The sequence below is a fragment of the Lissotriton helveticus genome, chromosome 9, assembly GCF_964261635.1.
Source record: "Lissotriton helveticus chromosome 9, aLisHel1.1, whole genome shotgun sequence".
Classification (NCBI taxonomy): Eukaryota; Metazoa; Chordata; class Amphibia; order Caudata; family Salamandridae; genus Lissotriton; species Lissotriton helveticus.
The window spans coordinates 1,266,258,444-1,266,279,562 of record NC_136070.1 but is presented as its reverse complement, the minus strand read 5'-3'; the positions used below and the strand labels follow the sequence as shown (position 1 = coordinate 1,266,279,562).

Here is a 21,119-nt window from a genome sequence, read left to right as displayed (position 1 = left end):
AGGCGGTAGAAACACCTGTCAAATTACTTTTATTTATTTAAATACATCAATAAAAAGTAGTTTGACAGGTGGTGCTACCACCTCCATTAATAAGTTGGTGTTTAATAAACACTAATATGTCCTATGGACCCATCAAATATGATGCAAACATCATGCCAATAGCTGGTTCAGAGAAAAAAGACCAAAGGCAAAGAACTGTGCGCTTTAACTCAAGAAGCGGAGAGACTGGGGTAGTTGAGACCCATCTACGAGTGCTACAGTAGCATAGCTCTCCTTTGTGCCTGATTTAGCTCCAGTGTCTGGTTATAACTGGTGGTGCTTGTCTATGAAAACAGGGTAGTAATAATGTATGCAAAACATGCATGAGTTTCACCATTTATACCCATCTTGAAACTGTATGCAAACAATAGGGCGCAGCACACACAAATATTGCAGCGGGGGTTGTGTCCATAAGTCATAGTTGCGTCGAGCTCACTTTGTAGTAACTGACATGCAACGTGGCTGCATTAGAAGGGAAGTTACACTACAGTTCATGCAGTGGCTTTGTTTTACAGAATGTTATTCTGGTTCTTGTATGCAAGACTCTCAGTGCCTATATCGTCCCCTGGTAGCGCATCCTTGGGCAGGCCTTTATCCCAGGGTCAGTCTACATCCCTTGGTCAGGATTTCATCCTGGGTCAGACTTTCTTCCCTGGGTGATCAACCTTAATCCCTAGGTCAGGCATTCATCCCTAGGTCAGGCATTCATCCCTGGGTCAAGCCTTCATCCCTGGGTCAGGCATTCATCCCTGGGTCTGGCCTTCATCCCTTGGTCATTCCTTCATCTTTGCCTCAAGCCTTTATCTCTGGGTCAGGCATTCATCCCTGGGTCCAGCATTCATCCCAGGGTCAAGCCTTCATCCCTAGGTCAGGCATTCATCCTTGGGTAAGCCTTTATCCATAGGGCAGGCATTCATCTCTGGGTTAAGCCTTCATCCCTAGGTCAGGCATCCATCCTTGGGTAAGACTTCATCCCTGGGTCAGGCATTCATCCTTGGGTAAGCCTTTATCCATAGGTCAGGCATTCATCTCTGGGTTAAGCCTTCATCCCTAGGTCAGGCATCCATCCTTGGGTAAGACTTCCTCCCTAGGTCAGGCATTCATCCTTGGATAAGCCTTCATCCCTAGGTCAGGCATTCATTCATGGGTCAGAACTTCATCCCTTGGTCAAGCTATCATCCCTGGGACAGGCCTTCATCCCTGGGTCAGGCCTTCATCCCTGGGCCAGGTCTTGATCCCTAGGTCAGGCATTCATCCCTGGGGCATACCTTCATCCCTGGGTCATACCTTCATCTTTGCCTCAAGCCTTCACCCATGGGTCAGGCATTCATCCCTGGGTCAGGCATTCTTCCTTGTGTCAAGTCTTCATCCCTGAATTAGGCATTCTTCCCTGGGTCAGGTCTTAATCTTTGGGTCAGGCCTTCATCTTCGGCTCAAGCCTTCTCCCTGGGTCACATGCCCTGTCTTCCTTCCTACAGGTACGCGCTGTGACAGATGTGCTCCTGGGTACTTTGGAACCCCAGACCTGGATGGCGGTGAATGTCGCCCGTGCCAGTGTAACAATAATATCGACCCCAGTGACCCCGAGTCCTGCGACCCCCAGAGTGGCCAGTGCTTGAGGTGCCTCTACCACACCGATGGACCAAACTGCGGCGAGTGCAAGCCGGGCTTCTATGGAAACGCCTTACAGCGTAACTGTCGACGTAAGTGAGCTTTCTTTAAAAAAATGTATAAAAGCATTGAAAGATAATGATGGGGTATAATCCTGAAATGAGGGGAGATCTCTCCTTTATTGCATGTTTCCTTATTTGCTTATGTCCTGTGTTGGGCAAGATCAGCTGCTGTCCTCATCTACTGCACTGGCACACTGACAGGCTGTCTCGTGCCACGCACAATCGTTGCACAATGCGGCAAAGCTGTATGCATGATGTCTAGCATAGGTTTTGTACTGGAAGGGTAGTATTCCAGCATAACATCCTGTGGGAATTTAGTTTAGTCAACATTCCACACATTCGATGTGTGCTGTGCAGTGCAGCAGACTTGCAAGATGTTGAATGTTTGGAGAAATTAAAAAATGTCTCTAACTTTGCGCCTGCCTCAAAGGTGAATTTTGTTTTTATGCAAAGCTTAGTCGATTGGATTTTGCATAAAAAATTATTATGAGTGCTTGCAGTGATCTGCCATAATGCCATCCATGCAGCACCCCTCAACAGGAAGTGGAACAAAGCAGCACAAAGTGCAGTGTGCCCCAAGAAAAAGACCTTTGTGCTGGAAAGTAAATCCCTTCCACATTTTATGCCACTTTGTGTCACTTAGGTGCCTTTGCACTAATGCAAAGGTTTAGTAAATGTGCCCTAAAGTGCTTCATAGAAAGTATGTATGCAGAGAGATGTACTAATCTTGTGTCATCACAGATCCAGTTTTTGTACAACATCAGCGATGCGCTGCAACAGTATTTGGGCGCTGTAATGCATGTACTAATCTGTTACAGTGCTAAATTGGCATTCAATAAGATTAATATGAATGAAGCTTTCTGTTTGCTAATCCCTCTGAATGCCTTTGATAATGGGTTCTCCCAGTTGAGGGCAGTACTGGACCCCTGAGTGTGAGAGAGTTCACCTTGACTGAGGCTGTGATTAGAAGGGAGGTGAGATATAACTTAAGGAGGGTGATGCTCTTTCCCAACCTCAAACTTTGATGCTGTTGAAATGAGACTGGCCTTTTAGGAGCTTTGGGAGACCCTGCTTGAGCTCAATTTTCAGTCCACGGTTTTCCAAAGGCAAATATATTTAATCCAAAGCCAAGATCCTGTGGTTTCTTTAGTGTTTTGTGTAACGAGAGAACCCCTGTAAAATGGCGGATCACTTGCTCCACCGAACTTGCTGTTCCACTGCCTCCTGTAGAGAGGAGAGCTAACCCAATTCTAGCAGCAAAGCATCATCAAAAGCCATCAACCACTGGACCCTAGGGGGTCACACTGGTGGAAGGCCCGCTCTAGTTAGGACAGGCCACTGGGTTCATCACGCAAGGCTCAGAGGACCCCAGCACAGAAAATCAACAATGGCCATCAGATGCAGGAAGAAAAGTGGCTGTATATCAGAGCCTTTGATTCTCCATAAAATACAAACAAAATGGCGGCTGGTTCCCAGGACATGATAGCAGGAGCACTTTCTGCAAAACAATCCCAGCCGAGCACGCGGAATCTCTAACTACGGCAGTGATCCTCTGCCTTTTAAGCAGAGGTGTGAACTGCACTTCAACGGCAAAAGTTAAAGGACATAGGAGTATATTTACAAGGACAGTGACGAGTGCGACGTTAGCCTTCTTGGCTTAACTCTGCGCTCCACCACTTTGGAAACGCAGGGCTGCACTGTATTTACAAGAATATGATGCAGCCCTGCGTTTCCCCCTGCACTGGCACTAATTGCAGCTGCATAGCGCCAATGCAGGCACCCTTGCACTCTAGTGCAAGGGTGCCTTTGTTGTGGGAATGTTTGTTTATGTGCAGAAGGGTCCCTTCATGCACATATTCTTGGATGGCAATTTGTTACTTCTATGTTTGCTGCTTTGTGCAACATTTTTTACCTTCCTGCACTCTAAAAATCAATCATGCATGGCGTTTTGCTATTTCTTTGTGTGCTGCACAACGCAGCACACATAGAAATAGCAAAAACGAGGAGAAATAAATAACTTCTCCTCGTTTCACCATGTTAGACCAAGTTTATATGGTCTTAATATTTACGCCACCCTTATAAATAGGGGCAGCGTCCAAATCAATTGGTGTTGCGGCAGAACGCCCACCGCAACACCCATTACCCTCCGCTTTCATGGGTGCCTTATTTACAAGGCAGCGTTAAGCCTCGTTAAGTGGCTTAATGATGCCTTGTGCATAAGGTAAAGCCCGTATCGCCACAGAAACGTCAAAAACTGGCGTTCCTGTGGCATTAGGGGCTTGTAAATATGCCCCTAAATTCTTTAGCAGGTTGTATGCAGCACAGGGCTTCTGGATAATATCAAGTCTGAAACAGAGTGTAGCTGAGTGGTGAAGCATTTTGGCAATCGTTTATTATCTGGAAATGGTAGGAAGTGTGTTTTACTCAGCTGTTTGAATCGATAAAAGGTTAGTTGACATAGTCAGACAAGCTGAGGATGGGGCTGAAGGCCTGTTCCAGAAGCCGCTTTCAGGGAAGGATACAGAGCATTATTAGCAGGGACTATAACACTCCCACGTTATAAATCTTCACCACTCACCCCTCAGCATCTGGTTTAAATGGCTAAAGGGATAGATACTGGCAGGTAATTTAGGTATTACTTATCTCTCTGTATACTCCTCTAGCTAATTCTCTTACTACAAGTGTGAAGAAGGTGGTTTATTATATGGTGTGGTTGTGCAGCCTCACTGTGTAATAAAGTTACAATTTTGTATCAGGTCAAGTCAGGTTTATTTGCAAAACCGCAGCGCAGTCCTGGGTAGCTTTGGCTCAGAGCAGTCGGGGTTTATCAATGGAACAAGAGCAAAGAAGGTGAATAGAGAAGAAAATGCAACGCAATACAATTCCAACACCAATTAATAAACATCGGTTGCATTTTTATCGTCAAATAGACACCTCAGCGACAAAAATCCACCAGAGGTTCCGGAGATATGACTTTTCAAAGGAACAATAAATCACAGATTTTCACTCAGCATAATAAATCAGTGCAATCTACCACAATTCGCAGTTTAAGGTTAGCCACAACTTTAGGAAGAGCCAGTCACAGGAACCAATAAGGTCCGAGAGAACAGTTATCTCGCACGTAAAGTAGTCTCCAGTCCAGTGCCAGGGTCTATGGGCAGACCGGCATAGGAATCGATGGTGTGGTCGTGATGCAAGGGATGCAGGATGCTGAAGGTCCTATGAGTGAACCGGCATAGGAATCGATGGTGTGGTCCTGATGCAAGGGATGCGGGATGCTGAAGGTCCTATGAGTGAACCGGCATAGGAATCGTTGGGGTGGTCCTGATGCAAGGGATGCGGGATGCTTAAGGTCCTATGAGTGAACCGGCATAGGAATCAAAGGAGTGGTCCTGATGCAAGGAATGCAGGATGCTGAAGGTCCTATGGGTAAACAGCCATAGGAATCAAAGGAGTGGTCCTGATGCAGGGGATGCGGGATGCTGAAGGTCCTATGAGTGAACCGGCATAGGAATCGATGGTGTGGTCCTGATGCAAGGGATGCGGGATGCTGAAGGTCCTATGAGTGAACCGGCATAGGAATCGATGGTATGGTCCTGATGCAAGGGATGCGGGATGCTGAAGGTCCTATGAGTGAACCGGCATAGGAATCGATGGGGTGGTCCTGATGCAAGGGATGCGGGATGCTGAAGGTCCTATGAGTGAACCGGCATAAAAGTAAAAAAAGTAAAGTCCACATTTGTAAAGCGCACAATCACCCGTAAGGGTCTCTAGGCGCTGGGGGCCGTCGGGAAGATTAAGCAAGCTATTGCCCAGAGTCACATGGTGCTGGGCTACCCTGCCGCCGGAGCCGGGGATCGAACCGTGGTCCCCAGATTCCAGGAATCGATGGTGTGGTCCTGATGCAAGGGATGCGGGATGCTGAAGGTCCTATGAGTGAACCGGCATAGGAATCGATGGTGTGGTCCTGATGCAAGGGATGCGGGATGCTGAAGGTCCTATGAGTGAACCGGCATAGGAATCGATGGGGTGGTCCTGATGCAAGGGATGAAAGATGTTGAAGATGCTCAAGGATGCTGAGCCAGTGTAGAGATCCTTCCAGTGGCCAACTCTCGGTCCACGAACCCCTTGGCCTCAAGGGTCAATGTCCCTCAAAGTCAGTGTGAAGTCCAGCCACTGGTCTATGGTTACAACAAAACCCGCAGTTCCTTTAACGTGCAGTAACTTTCAAGACGACTCTCCTGGGTCCACCAGCCTCGGGTACAACTTTTGAGGTTTGGGACTCAGTCTCACAGGCTGTACTTCGGCAGTCAGTGGCCATCAGGCGTTCTTGGCTACCAATTCACCAATGCGGGCTTCATCAGCTTTTGTGGCCCTGAGGCTGTAACAGAGTCAGCCAACTAACTCTTGGAGTTACCTCCTCTGTCTGGGACTTGGCCAACTTTTCTTCAAGCAGGAAATTGATCATGGCATCAGCCTAGATAAGATGATAAAGGTTACATATCAATATAATATATAAATATATATATAATATATATACATATATATATATTCAAGTTCCAGGTCTCACCCTTCAACTGCTGCACTCTGGGCGGGTACGTTTCTCCGCTTAACGTGAGGCTGAAGTCACGGGAAAAATTTAAAGCTACAAATGCGGAGCACTCACGGGATGTGTTGAAGTTGATTTAATAAAGCAGATGCATTTGGGCGTCTAGCCTTCTTCAGTGCATGTCAACTGACGCTCAAACATTGTGCAGGTTTGAATACATCTAAAAAACGATCTCATTGGAGAGGCATACAATCACAACCAGTGACGAAGGACTGGAGCACTACAAGGTCTTGTTGCCTCTTCCCCTGGCTGCCATGTCTGTGTGTGCTTGATTACTTGCATCTAGATGAAAACATATCGCGTTTGCTTTGGAAAGTTCTCAGTCTTTCATGGATGTTTTTAAAAGCAAAGTACAATGTCACCCAGACACTGCATGGCTCAGCCAGCCCCTAGAAATTACTCCGGTCGTGGTGCCTCCAAATGTCAGTGCCATGATGTCATATTCAAGTCCCTCGCCTCCCAAAATCCAAAACTCTGCAGCATCCTGCAGGTTTCCGTATAAATTACTTCAGTCCTCCAATTAAGTAATTGTCAACCAAGCTGGTAGGATGTATTTAAACCTGCACAAAGTTTGAGTGCCAGTTGACATGCACTGAAGAAGGCTAGACGCCGAAATGCATTTGCTTTATTAAATCAACTTCAACACATCCCGTGAGTGCTCCGCATTTGTAGCTTTAATATACACATATATATATATATAATATATATATTCACAGCATAAATATGTGATATATGGATGTATATTTATGTGTGTCTGTGTGTTTAAAAAAGTACATATATAGGGGTTTAGGGCATTAGGAGTTCAGCAACATATCGAAAAAAGGGATTAAAATGTATTGGGTTCCCTCGAATTTACACCCCTGAATACAAAAAGAGTGATAATAAAAAAACAGAGGGCCCGATTCACAGAACTAACTTAAGATAAAATCCTAAACGTATTACTTTTGGTATTCACAGAAGTTAGGATTTTGTCTTAAGACAGACTTAAGACAGACTTAAGACAAAATCCTAACTTCTGTGAATACCAAAAGTAGTAAGTTTAGGATTTTGTCTTAAGTTAGTTCTGTGAATCGGGCCCAGAAAGAGGAAGTGGAGGAGGTTGTTAATCCCAAAAGTTGAAAAGGTCAGTGATTATGAAAAATGAATCACATAGTTACCTGAGACTGTGCGATGTAAAGGTATTCCCGGTATAGTGACTCCCGATGCAGAGGCCACACTGTAAGAACTCTTGGTGCAACTACCTGGGAAGTAATGCCTGACAACCTCTTAGGCGTCTTTCACTTTAGCCAATCCGCCACTGAGTCAGTCATCCAAAGTGCTTCCTCTCTCACGGATGAAAATAAACAGTATTACTATTGGTGAGCATTCTGGCGAGCTACCTGATGCAGGTGCTACATCAAGTGACAACATTGGATCAGTCAGGCTTTTGCCCTACAGGTGCACTGGACCAAACCTTTGATGTCTCTTTGGATGTTTGCTCAGGAAGGGACAACTGAGAGAAACGGCCGCGCTTTTGACATTGTATGCCGAAAAAGCATTTGACTCAGTGGAATGGCCATACTAACAGGCGGTCTTGGAATGGATCGACCTTGGCCCCACCTTCCGAGCCTGAGTGAAACTGCTGTACTCAAGTCCCACAGTCCAAGTTTGGGTAAATGGCACATTATCGGCGGAATTTCCCCTGGGGAGGGGTACGAGGCAGGGTTGCCCACTGTCCCACAATCCTGTTGGAATCGCAATGGAGCCGGTGGCCACCTGGACTAGGATAGAAGCTCTTTTCAGGGGCGTTCGTAGGGACTATGGCGCCGATTCACAGAACTAACTTAAGACTAAATCCTAAACTTACTACTTTTGGTATTCACAGAAGTTAGGATTTTGTCTTAAGTTTGTCTTAAGACAGACTTAAGACAGACTGAAGACAAAATCCTAACTTAAGTCTGTCTTAAGTCTGTCTTAAGTTTGTCTTAAGACAAAATCCTAACTTCTGTGAATACCAAAAGTAGTAAGTTTAGGATTTTGTCTTAATTTAGTTCTGTGAATCGGGCCCTATGAGTGGGAGTGCTTTGTCTCGCTCTATGAGGATGATGACCCCCTCTTATATCTGACCGAGCCTGAGAACTCCATTGATAGAATATTGGAGAGTTTTACAGTATTCGGCCACTACTCCGGTCTCCAGATCAATTGGTGCAAATCTTGCATATACCCACTAGAGCACTAGAACTGCCCCATACCTAGGGAAACAACAGCGCTCAGATACCTTGGCATCTATTTCACGTGGGAGGGTCGCCCTTTCTATGACCATGGTCTGAGCAGGCTCCTAGAGGAATTCAAGCGTGATGCGATCCACTGGCAACACCTGCCCTTGTCATTGATGGGCAAAGCAGCCCTTTATAAATTGATTTGCCTACCAGAGTTCCTGTATGCCCCACATAACTACTTGTTTGAGGTCCACGAAGAACAACAATGTTGGGTTTTTACTGCCAGGACATGTAGAGTTACTAAATCACATGTCCATTAATATAATGCACCCTGCCGCTAAGGCTCAGTAGACCTGCCTTAGAGGTGACTTAAAGATATTGCAAAGAAAGGTTTAGGCTTTACGCGTACTTTAAATGGCGAAGTAGACTTGCAGTGCAAAAACTGCTCTGCCAGTCAGCAGTGGCGGCTGGGAGTCATGCTGTTCTTTGTCAGACTCGCAGTGAGCCAGTGAGTGCTGCAGTCCACGAGGGACACTCTGATTTAAAGGCCCTGGATATCCCTGGCACCATATACTAGGGACTTATAAGTTAGTTACTTATTCCAATTGTGGGTGTACCAATTAGACATATACGTTTTTAAGAGTATATATATATATATATATATATATATATATATATATATATATATATATATATATATCTGGAAGAAGTCATCACCACCACTTGCTTTCTTCCTGTAACGCAAAATGACGAAGCGTAGACCCAAAATTTGCTTGTGCAAAACTTTAAAGTGACTTTATTGAGCCCAGCGCGTCCGCTGGGCTCAATATATATATATATATCTTCCAACCGATTGACCCTGCCGTGACCCCTGAAGGAGGGCGTGCTAACTAACTGCTGAACCCTCTTTAAAATTGTAAATAAAATCTTTGATTTGGTAAAACTTTATTTGTGTTATCCTTAATTTTGGTTACCTTTTATTTTTGACTCGACAGTTATGCAACTGAGAGGACTTCATATTTCTTGATGTTTCTGAGATATAGTTTGATTTGTTTATGGTGGTAGATGTGGGCGGTGCCTGTCAGGGATGCAGGTTTGTTATTGGTTGCCCCTTAGTGCTGGTAACTTCCAGGGGTTGGCACCTTAAAGAAGAGAACCATTCCTACCAATGGGCACCTCTTACACCAGGGCACACCTGGGCTTCTTATGTAATTCAAACGGATCTCACTTTGTACATTTTTGAGTGACAGAGCAAGGCCATATCAAATGTTTGCATTTTAATGTTGTTTCTTCAGGTTGCACATGCAATGAGCAGGGTACGCTGCCGTCCCACTGCACCACCGATACCTGCTACTGTGACCGGACGACCGGGCACTGCCCGTGCAGAGCAAACATTGTTGGGAAGAACTGTGACCAGTGTGCCCCCAATTTCTGGAACTTTGGAGCCATTCTTGGGTGTGAGTCGTGTTCCTGCAACCCTACGCACTCGCTGCGAAGAGACTGCAACATGGTGAGTGGAGGGGGTATCTTTCATGTGCCATGGCACCACTTTTCATCCTCTTGTGCATGGCCAAGGGTTGTTGTAATGAAAGGCCTAGCACTGTTTTCTACCTTCTTTCCATCTTATGCCTTTGTGGAATTACCTGACACCCATGGTTTATTTTTTCTATTATTTAGCACTTTGGGGATGTTCATTCATTTATGTATCAAACACTTACTTGAGGAACTGAGTCTCAATGTATTTTATTGTTTTTAAATAAAGAAGAGAAATGGTTCAAAATTCACATTGAACATCCTTCAATTTTACAGCAAGGTGCAACCGCATAACTCACCTGCACTTCCTGTAGAGTGCCACCGCATGCCTCACCTGCACTTCCTGTAGAGTGCCACCGCATGCCTCACCTGCACTTCCTGTAGAATGCCACCGCATGCCTCACCTGCACTTCCTGTAGAGTGCCACAGCATGACTCACCTGCACTTCCTGTAGAGTGCCACTGCATGCCTCACCTGCACTTCCTGTAGAGTGCCACTGCATGCCTCACCTGCACTTCCTGTAGAGTGCCACCGCATGCCTCACCTGCACTTCCTGTAGTGCTGCTGCATGCCTCACCTGCACTTCCTGTAGAGTCCCACCGCGTGTCTCACCTCTACTTCCTGTAAAGTGCCACTGCATGCCTCACCTGCACTCCCTGTAGAGTGCCGCTGCATGCCTCACCTGCACTGCACTTCCTGTAGAGTGCCAACGCATGCCTCACCTGCACTTCCTGTAGTGCTGCTGCATGCCTCACTTGCACTTCCTGTAGAGTGCCACCGCATGCCTTACCTGCACTTTCTGTAGCGTGCCACCGCATGCCTCACCTGATCTTCATGTAGAGTGCCACCGCATGCCTCGCCTGCACTTCCTGTAGAGTGCCACCGCATGCCTCGCCTGCACTTCCTGTAGAGTGCCACCGCATGCCTCACCTGCACTCCTGTAGAGTGCCACAGCATGCCTCACCTGCACTCCTGTAGAAATCCACCTCATGCTCCACTGGCACTTCCTGCAGAGTGCCACTGCATGCCCCACTGGCACTTCCTGTAGAGTGCCACAGCATGCCTTACCTGCACTTCCTGTAGAGTGCCACAGCATGCCTTACCTGCACTTCCTGTAGAGTGCCACCGCATGCCTTACCTGCACTTCCTGTAGAGTGCCACTGCATGCCCCACTAGCACTTCCTGTAGAGTGCCACAGCATGCCTTACCTGCACTTCCTGTAGAGTGCCACCGCATGCCTTACCTGCACTTCCTGTAGAGTGCCACCGCATGCCTTACCTGCACTTCCTGTAGAGTGCCACTGCATGCCCCACTGGCACTTCCTGTAGAGTGCCACAGCATGCCTTACCTGCACTTCCTGTAGAGTGCCACAGCATGCCTTACCTGCGCTTCCTGTAGAGTGCCACAGCATGCCTCACCTGCACTTCCTGTAGAGTGCCACTGCATGCCCCACTGGCACTTCCTGTAGAGTGCCACAGCATGCCTTACCTGCACTTCCTGTAGAGTGCCACAGCATGCCTTACCTGCACTTCCTGTAGAGTGCCACCGCATGCCTTACCTGCACTTTCTGTAGAGTGCCACAGCATGCCTTATCTGCACTTTCTGTAGAGTGCCACAGCATGCCTTACCTGCACTTCCTGTAGAGTGCCACCGCATGCATTACCTGCACTTTCTGTAGAGTGCCACAGCATGCCTTATCTGCACTTTCTGCAGAGTGCCACAGCATGCCTTATCTGCACTTTCTGTAGAGTGCCACAGCATGCCTTACCTGCACTTCCTGTAGATTGCCACCGCATGCCTTACCTGCACTTTCTGTAGAGTGCCACAGCATGCCTCACCTGCACTTTCTGTAGAGTGCCACAGCATGCCTTATCTGCACTTTCTGTAGCGTGCCACCACATGCCTCACCTGCACTTTCTGTAGAGTGCCACTGCATGCCTCACCTGAACTTTCTGTAGAGTGCCACTGCATGCCTCACCTGCACTTCCTGTAGAGTGACACAGCATGCCTCACTTGCACTTCCTGTAGTGCTGCTGCATGCCTTACCTGCACTTCCTGTAGAGTGCCACAGCATGCCTTACCTGCACTTTCAGTAGAGTGCCACTGCATGCCTCACCTGCACTTCCTGCAGAGTGCCACTGCATGCCTCACCTGCACTCCCTGTAGAGTACCACCGCATGCCTTACCTGCACTTTCTGTAGAGTGCCACAGAATGCCTTATCTGCACTTTCTGCAGAGTGCCACTGCAAGCCTTATCTGCACTTTCTGTAGAGTGCCACAGCATGCCTTACCTGCACTTCCTGTAGAGTGCCACCGCATGCATTACCTGCACTTTCTGTAGCGTGCCACTGCATGCCTCACCTGCACTTCCTGCAGAGTGCCACTGCATGCCTCACCTGCACTCCCTGTAGAGTACCACCGCATGCCTTACCTGCAGTTTCTGTAGAGTGCCACAGCGTGCCTTATCTGCACTTTCTGCAGAGTGCCACAGCATGCCTTATCTGCACTTTCTGTAGAGTGCCACAGCATGCCTTACCTGCACTTCCTGTAGAGTGCCACCGCATGCCTTACCTGCACTTTCTGTAGAGTGCCACAGCATGCCTCACCTGCACTTTCTGTAGAGTGCCACAGCATGCCTTACCTGCACTTCCTGTAGAGTGCCACCGCATGCCTTACCTGCACTTTCTGTAGAGTGCCACTGCATGCCTCACCTGCACTTCCTGCAGAGTGCCACTGTATGCCTCACCTGCACTCCCTGTAGAGTACCACCGCATGCCTTACCTGCACTTTCTGTAGAGTGCCACAGCATGCCTTATCTGCACTTTCTGCAGAGTGCCACAGCATGCCTTATCTGCACTTTCTGTAGAGTGCCACAGCATGCCTTACCTGCACTTCCTGTAGAGTGCCACCGCATGCCTTACCTGCACTTTCTGTAGAGTGCCACAGCATGCCTTATCTGCACTTTCTGCAGAGTGCCACTGCAAGCCTTATCTGCACTTTCTGTAGAGTGCCACAGCATGCCTTACCTGCACTTCCTGTAGAGTGCCACCGCATGCATTACCTGCACTTTCTGTAGAGTGCCACTGCATGCCTCACCTGCACTTCCTGCAGAGTGCCACTGCATGCCTCACCTGCACTCCCTGTAGAGTACCACCGCATGCCTTACCTGCACTTTCTGTAGAGTGCCACAGCATGCCTTATCTGCACTTTCTGCAGAGTGCCACAGCATGCCTTATCTGCACTTTCTGTAGAGTGCCACAGCATGCCTTACCTGCACTTCCTGTAGAGTGCCACCGCATGCCTTACCTGCACTTTCTGTAGAGTGCCACAGCATGCCTCACCTGCACTTTCTGTAGAGTGCCACAGCATGCCTTACCTGCACTTCCTGTAGAGTGCCACCGCATGCCTTACCTGCACTTTCTGTAGAGTGCCACTGCATGCCTCACCTGCACTTCCTGCAGAGTGCCACTGCATGCCTCACCTGCACTCCCTGTAGAGTACCACCGCATGCCTTACCTGCACTTTCTGTAGAGTGCCACAGCATGCCTTATCTGCACTTTCTGCAGAGTGCCACAGCATGCCTTATCTGCACTTTCTGTAGAGTGCCACAGCATGCCTTACCTGCACTTCCTGTAGAGTGCCACCGCATGCCTTACCTGCACTTTCTGTAGAGTGCCACAGCATGCCTCACCTGCACTTTCTGTAGAGTGCCACAGCATGCCTCACCTGCACTTTCTGTAGAGTGCCACAGCATGCCTTATCTGCACTTTCTGTAGCGTGCCACCACATGCCTCACCTGCACTTTCTGTAGAGTGCCACTGCATGCCTCACCTGCACTTCCTGTAGAGTGACACAGCATGCCTCACTTGCACTTCCTGTAGTGCTGCTGCATGCCTCACCTGCACTTCCTGTAGAGTACCACCGCATGCCTTACCTGCACTTTCTGTAGAGTGCCACTGCATGCCTCACCTGCACTTCCTGCAGAGTGCCACTGCATGCCTCACCTGCACTCCCTGTAGAGTACCACCGCATGCCTTACCTGCACTTTCTGTAGAGTGCCACAGCATGCCTTATCTGCACTTTTTGCAGAGTGCCACCACATGCCTTACCTGCACTTTCAGTAGATTGCCACCGCATGACTCACTTGCACTTCCTGTAGAGTGCTGCCACATGCCTCACCTGCACTTCCTGTAGTGCTGCTGCATGCCTCACCTACACTTCTTGTAGAGTCCCACCGCGTGTCTCACCTCTACTCCCTGTAGAGTGCCGCTGCATGCCTCACCTGCACTCCCTGTAGAGTGCCACCGCATGCCTCACCTGCACTCCCTGTAGAGTGCCGCTGCATGCCTCACCTGCACTTCCTGTAGAGTACCACCGCATGCCTCACCTGCACTCCTGTAGAGTGCCACTGCATGCCTCACCTGCACTCCCTGTAGAGTGCCGCCGCATGCCTCACCTGCACTCCTGTAGAGTGCCACTGCATGCCTCACCGGCACTCCTGTAGAAATCCACCTCATGCTCCACTGGCACTTCCTGCAGAGTGCCACTGCATGCCCCACTGGCACTTCCTGTAGAGTGCCACAGCATGCCTTACCTGCACTTCCTGTAGAGTGCCACCGCATGCCTCACCTGCACTTCCCGTAGAGTGCCACTGCATGCCCCACTGGCACTTCCTGTAGAGTGCCACCGCATGCCTTACCTGCACTTCCTGTAGAGCGCCACAGCATGCCTTACCTGCACTTCCTGTAGAGTGCCACAGCATGCCTTACCTGCACTTCCTGTAGTGCTGCTGCATGCCTCACCTGCACTTCCTGTAGAGTACCACCGCATGCCTTACCTGCACTTCCTGTAGAGTGCCACAGCATGCCTTACCTGCACTTCCTGTAGAGTGCCAACGCATGCCTCACCTGCACTTCCTGTAGTGCTGCTGCATGCCTCACTTGCACTTCCTGTAGAGTGCCACCGCATGCCTTACCTGCACTTTCTGTAGCGTGCCACAGCATGCCTCACCTGCACTTCCTGTAGAGTGCCACAGCATGCCTTATCTGCACTTTCTGTAGAGTGCCACCGCATGCCTTACCTGCACTTCCTGTAGAGTGCCACAGCATGCCTTACCTGCACTTCCTGTAGTGCTGCTGCATGCCTCACCTGCACTTCCTGTAGAGTGCCACAGCATGCCTTATCTGCACTTCCTGTAGAGTGCCACAGCATGCCTTACCTGCACTTCCTGTAGAGTGCCACAGCATGCCTTACCTGCACTTCCTGTAGTGCTGCTGCATGCCTCACCTGCACTTCCTGTAGAGTGCCACAGCATGCCTTATCTGCACTTCCTGTAGAGTGCCACTGCAAGCCCCGCTGGCACTCCCTGTAGAGTGCCACAGCATGCCTTACCTGCACTTCCTGTAGTGCTGCTGCATGCCTCACCTGCACTTCCTGTAGAGTACCACCGCATGCCTCACCTGCACTTCCTGTAGAGTGCCACCGCATGCCTTACCTGCACTTCCTGTAGAGTACCACCACATGCCTTACCTGCACTTCCTGTAGAGTGCCACAGCATGCCTCACCTGCACTTTCTGTAGAGTGCCACCGCATGCCTTACCTGCACTTCCTGTAGAGTACCACCGCATGCCTTACCTGCACTTCCTGTAGAGTGCCACCGCATGCCTTACCTGCACTTCCTGTAGAGTGCCACAGCATGCCTTATCTGCACTTCCTGTAGAGTGCCACAGCATGCCTTACCTGCACTTCCTGTAGTGCTGCTGCATGCCTCACCTGCACTTCCTGTAGAGTGCCACCGCATGCCTTACCTGCACTTCCTGTAGAGTACCACCACATGCCTTACCTGCACTTCCTGTAGAGTGCCACAGCATGCCTCACCTGCACTTTCTGTAGAGTGCCACCGCATGCCTTACCTGCACTTCCTGTAGAGTGCCACAGCATGCCTCACCTGCACTTTCTGTAGAGTGCCACTGCATGCCCCACTGGCACTTCCTGTAGAGTGCCACAGCATGCCTTACCTGCACTTCCTGTAGAGTGCCACAGCATGCCTTACCTGCACTTCCTGTAGCGTGCCACAGCATGCCTCACCTGCACTTCCTGTAGAGTGCCACTGCATGCCCCACTGGCACTTCCTGTAGAGTGCCACAGCATGCCTTACCTGCACTTCCTGTAGAGTGCCACAGCATGCCTCACCTGCACTTTCTGTAGAGTGCCACCGCATGCCTTACCTGCACTTCCTGTAGAGTGCCACAGCATGCCTCACCTGCACTTTCTGTAGCGTGCCACAGCATGCCTCACCTGCACTTCCTGTAGAGTGCCACTGCATGCCCCACTGGCACTTCCTGTAGAGTGCCACAGCATGCCTTACCTGCACTTCCTGTAGAGTGCCACAGCATGCCTCACCTGCACTTTCTGTAGAGTGCCACCGCATGCCTTACCTGCACTTCCTGTAGAGTGCCACAGCATGCCTCACCTGCACTTTCTGTAGCGTGCCACAGCATGCCTTATCTGCACTTCCTGTAGAGTGCCACAGCATGCCTCACCTGCACTTTCTGTAGCGTGCCACAGCATGCCTTATCTGCACTTTCTGTAGCGTGCCACAGCATGTCCCACTCGTACTTCCTGTAGAGTTTCACCTCATGTCCCACTGGCACTTCCTGCAGGGTGCAACCGTATTTCTCACTCGTACTTCCTCCAGGATGTCACCATATTTCTCGTTGGCACATGGTATCACTGCACATGCTGGGAGTGGGCTTGCAAATTCTCCGTTCTCTCATCATCCTCAGTTGCCTCCAATTACAGGATGTCCTCTGGACTTGGCTTCAAGGGCTTGATTAACTTTAAAGAGGCCTACCCTGTCACAAGCTAACACTCAGACCTGCACCCTTCTTTTGTCCCCCGCCAGACTGGCCTCCGTCACAGTGGGCTTCTTGTTGACATCACAGTGTCATGTCCAGCTGGAGTACCAAAGCCTGTTTGACTAGTCTGCTGGGTTTACAGATCAAATTTGGAGTGCACTTCAAAGAAGACAAACCGAATGCTGAAACACTGTGTGTGTGTCCTGTCTAGTTGCTGAAACTTAGCTTTGTTCTAGCAGGCATTTTGTCTGTGAGTGTGTTGAGGGCAAAGGGACTGTCTAAAACTGGATTTTAGTGTTAGATGTGAGTGGACACTAGTGGCCTCATTTATGAAAAGTGACGCATCGCTGCGTGAAAACAGCGATGCGTCACTTTTCACTGCGCTCTCCCTGCGACATGATTGATGCGTCATATTTACAATATGACACATCATGTCGCAAGGAGTTACAGATACGTCAGTATTTCTGACGTATCTGTAGGCGCAAAAGTGACGCATTGCTGGAGTGTGTCACAAAAGTGACGCAACTCCAGCAATGCTTCCTTTCACATGGGGAAAGCTCCATGTGAAAGGGCTTGCGTCAGTCTTACGCCTGCTGTGAGGCAGGCGCAAGCTTTTGACGCAACAGCATCCTAAAAGTGACGCAGTGAAATCTCATAGATTTCACTGCGTCACTATTACGAGGCTTTTTGCGGGTGAACGCCCCCTCTGCATACATTATACCTGACGCAGGTATAATGTAGCGCAGGGGTTTACAAAATGACGCATCTGCCTAGATGCGTCACTTTGTAAATAGTGCGCATCAGGAGGCATGTTTTACGTCGCTGATGCGTCACAAAAAGTGACGCATCGGAAGCGCAAAACTCAAGCAAGGCCTCATAAATGAGGCCCCCAGGACTGAACACTCCCCACACATGTCCAGCCCTCAGAGCCCGCATGTAGTGTGCCCAGAGCCTTCTGCCATCTTACAAATGCCCAACGTGGGTAGGATTAGCCCCAGGAATCTTTACCCCTGTCCTTAGGGAATCCCAGAGGTCATTCCCACCCACTAGCTCATGCCAGGCATAAATGTGACATTTCCAAGAACCCACTTCACACCTAGATCTGTGGAAGATCAGAAGAGGACTGAACCTGCTGCCTAAAACCTTAGAAGAGCCTAGAAGACTAGACCTGCCCTCCCTCTTGTACCCAGGACAAATAAGTGGACTCCAAGAGCCATAAGGCTGACCTCCAGTTAAAGCTATAGGAACACAACAAGCTACACGAGGCCTTTTGTGCAACCGCCCAGCCTACTAGTGGCCATTGGACCGGCCCTCCTACTGGCCTCTCCGTACCACCCCATGAGTCTCTAAGAGCCTCTCCTGAGGTCCTGGGGGGCTTTAGAAGTGCACACCTGTGGAGCATTGGGACTAAAAGGACTTTAGCCAGAAGGTGAAATCTTTGACCAGGATGAAACTCGTTAGTGTATCTGACGCGCGTTCAGCGTCAAATTGCTCCTCGGTCCTCTTCCACCGCAACCATTGACTATCATTGTCACTTAGTGCTTCTTGACATAATTTCTACTTAAAACATAAAAATGTCATATCTCCTGTTCCCCACAATGGTGGGTAATATTTCATTAAATTTGATTCTGTTTCTAACTTGTTTTGGGTTTTTTAACTGGTTTGCATTTAATCTTTTTTGCTAGTATAGTACTGCATTAATACTGTGCACTTTGGCCCTAGTTAAGCCTGCCTGCTCTATGCCCTCGCTACCAGCTCAGGTTATTTTAGTGACTTTAAGGGTTCACCCTGACAAGGTTTGTGATTATTACTTAAGTTGGGTACATACCCCTTCAACTAAATACCCACTTTCTTACATCAATGCATTAACCATCCAGAACCAGCAACTTCTCCTAACACTTGTAGGGGCCAATTCAAAGAACTAATCTGAGACAAAATCCTAAACTTACTACTTTTAGTATTCACAGAAGGCATTTAGTAAGTAGTAAAGTTAGGGGGCCCGATTCACAGAACTAACTTAAGACAAAATCCTAACATTACAACTTTCAGTATTCACAAAAGGCATTTAGTGTAGTAAAGTTAGGAATCCTAACTTTACTACTACTAAATGCCTTCTGTGAATAACGAAAGTCGTAAAGTTAACATTTTGTCTCAGATTACTTTTGTGAATCGGGGCCGTAGACTTTGTGCTTGTCTTTGACCATGTACAGCTCTCCACGGCCCCTGGCTTTGTGCGCACTATAGAAATACAACATACTTACATATGTACATAATAAATACATACATACATTCTAGGGTCCAATAAACTGAATGTTTACATTTCTATTCTTTGCTGCTTCTCTCTTCCAGTTCACTGGACAGTGCCACTGTCGCCCCGGGTTTGGAGGTCGCGTCTGCGACCACTGTCAGGAGAATTACTGGGGTGACCCAAGTGTGGCGTGCCAAGGTAAGCCCTTAAGTGGGTTTAAATGGCCATTGCTGCTTCACCTTTGCATTAGTAGCCCTGTGACTAATCAATAGGATCAATATGAAAAGACAAACCAATTCCTTAATATTTTCGTTACAAATGTCAGTTTGTAGGTTTTTTAAATCAATCTGACAAGTGGCTTTTATGAGGACATTTTTTTTGTCAGGTTTGTGCTTTTGCTGTTTACACTGATCCACTGTCCATTTCAGGGCGTAACCGCCACTGTGTCTCTTTTTACTTGATGTGCTACCTTGACCATTACGCCGGTCCCTTCCGTGGGTCTTGTTACGTCTCTCTTCTTTGTGCCCCATGTTCTTCCAACATCATTCCTCATTGCTTTTTTGCACTCCCTTCTTAAAGCACATGTATCAACAGCACATTAGCCAAGACCACCAATCCCGGTTCCTTCCTAACTTATCCTCCTCCTTGAAATGTCTGCTGTCTCTCCTGCAGCCCTGGTCCCTCCTGCAAGCTCTGGTCACAGTGGAAATAGAAGGAAGACTACCCCAGCCATGTTTTCTTTTATATTTCAACAGTTATATTTTTAATTCAACCTCAACCTCTAGTTTGTTAAGTTTTAGGAAATTAAGTTATTTTTTTTGTTAAGAACAAACTTTATTAATATTTTCTTTGTCCTCGTGACAACCTCAGACAATGATGTAAATGTACATAATATGAAATATTATTGATTATCATGAGCTGCATCATACAATTTATGTGAAAAAGAAAATGAACTGCAACGAAAGAAACAAAACAAAATTAAACCCAGTGAGAAAACGGCTGCGTTGCGGAGCGTTGAAGTAGAATATATGACATTACTTTACATGCATTTACAACGCATGCCTTTACAACGCAGTCACTACAACAACCGCGTTGTTACCACGCATACCATTACAACGCAAGTCCAGGGCTATCTGTACCTCACCAGTGGAGTTCCATTTACAAAGCACTTATTTCACTTAAGAACCACTGTTTGTCAGGATGTGTTGATGTATACTCTCTCTCTCTGGAATGCCTCCTCCAGAGAGAGAGGGGGCAGCCAGAATGAAGGTTGAAAGTGGCTACATGCCTTGGTCACGGTGAATGAACAGGGGCCATCAAGTGACCCATCTTGCTTTGGCTTCTGGGGAGGTCACTGAGGGAGATCGCCCCCTGCCTCCTTACTACCGGGGCCAGACAACCAGCATTTTGTTGTCCCTAAGGACCGATGCTGTACCCTCTTGGGGTCCAGCATCGGTCGCTTGGAAAGATTTTCATTAAACATAACTAGCCCTTATTACAGAAAAGGTGGGAAACCCATGCATTAGATAAAGAATCCCTTATCGCATTTGAAAGACCCACAACGCCTTACAACATTGCTGTCAGACTTCCTGAATTCTGCCCTATTAGGCTTCCTCTAGTTGTGACACACGTCCTTACCACTTCTAGTTGTGACACATGTCCTTACCCCTTCTAGTTGTGACACACAGCCTTACCACTTCTAGTTGTGACACACGGCCTTACCACTTCTAGTTGTGACACACGGCCTTATCACTTCTAGTTGTGACACACGTCCTTACCACTTCTACTTGTGACCCACAGCCTTACCACTTCTAGTTGTGACACACGTCCTTACCACTTCTATTTGTGACACATGTCCTTACCACTTCTAGTTGTGACACACGGCCATACCACTTCTATTTGTGACACACACCCTACCACTTCTAGTTGTGACACATGTCCTTACCACTTCTATTTGTGACA

The 21,119-nt window shown here is 48.2% G+C and overlaps 1 protein-coding gene across 1 annotated transcript in view; it reads left to right on the top strand.

The window, feature by feature from the left end:
- The window catches only part of LOC144782452 (laminin subunit beta-1-like), a 385,361-nt gene that overhangs the window by 286,885 nt on the left and 77,357 nt on the right, over window positions 1-21,119 (top strand). The window contains exons 23-25 of the mRNA XM_078661828.1: window positions 1,518-1,742; window positions 9,815-10,029; window positions 19,259-19,355. Coding sequence (XP_078517954.1) covers window positions 1,518-1,742; window positions 9,815-10,029; window positions 19,259-19,355 — 537 coding nt within the window. The remainder of the gene's footprint in view (window positions 1-1,517; window positions 1,743-9,814; window positions 10,030-19,258; window positions 19,356-21,119) is intronic.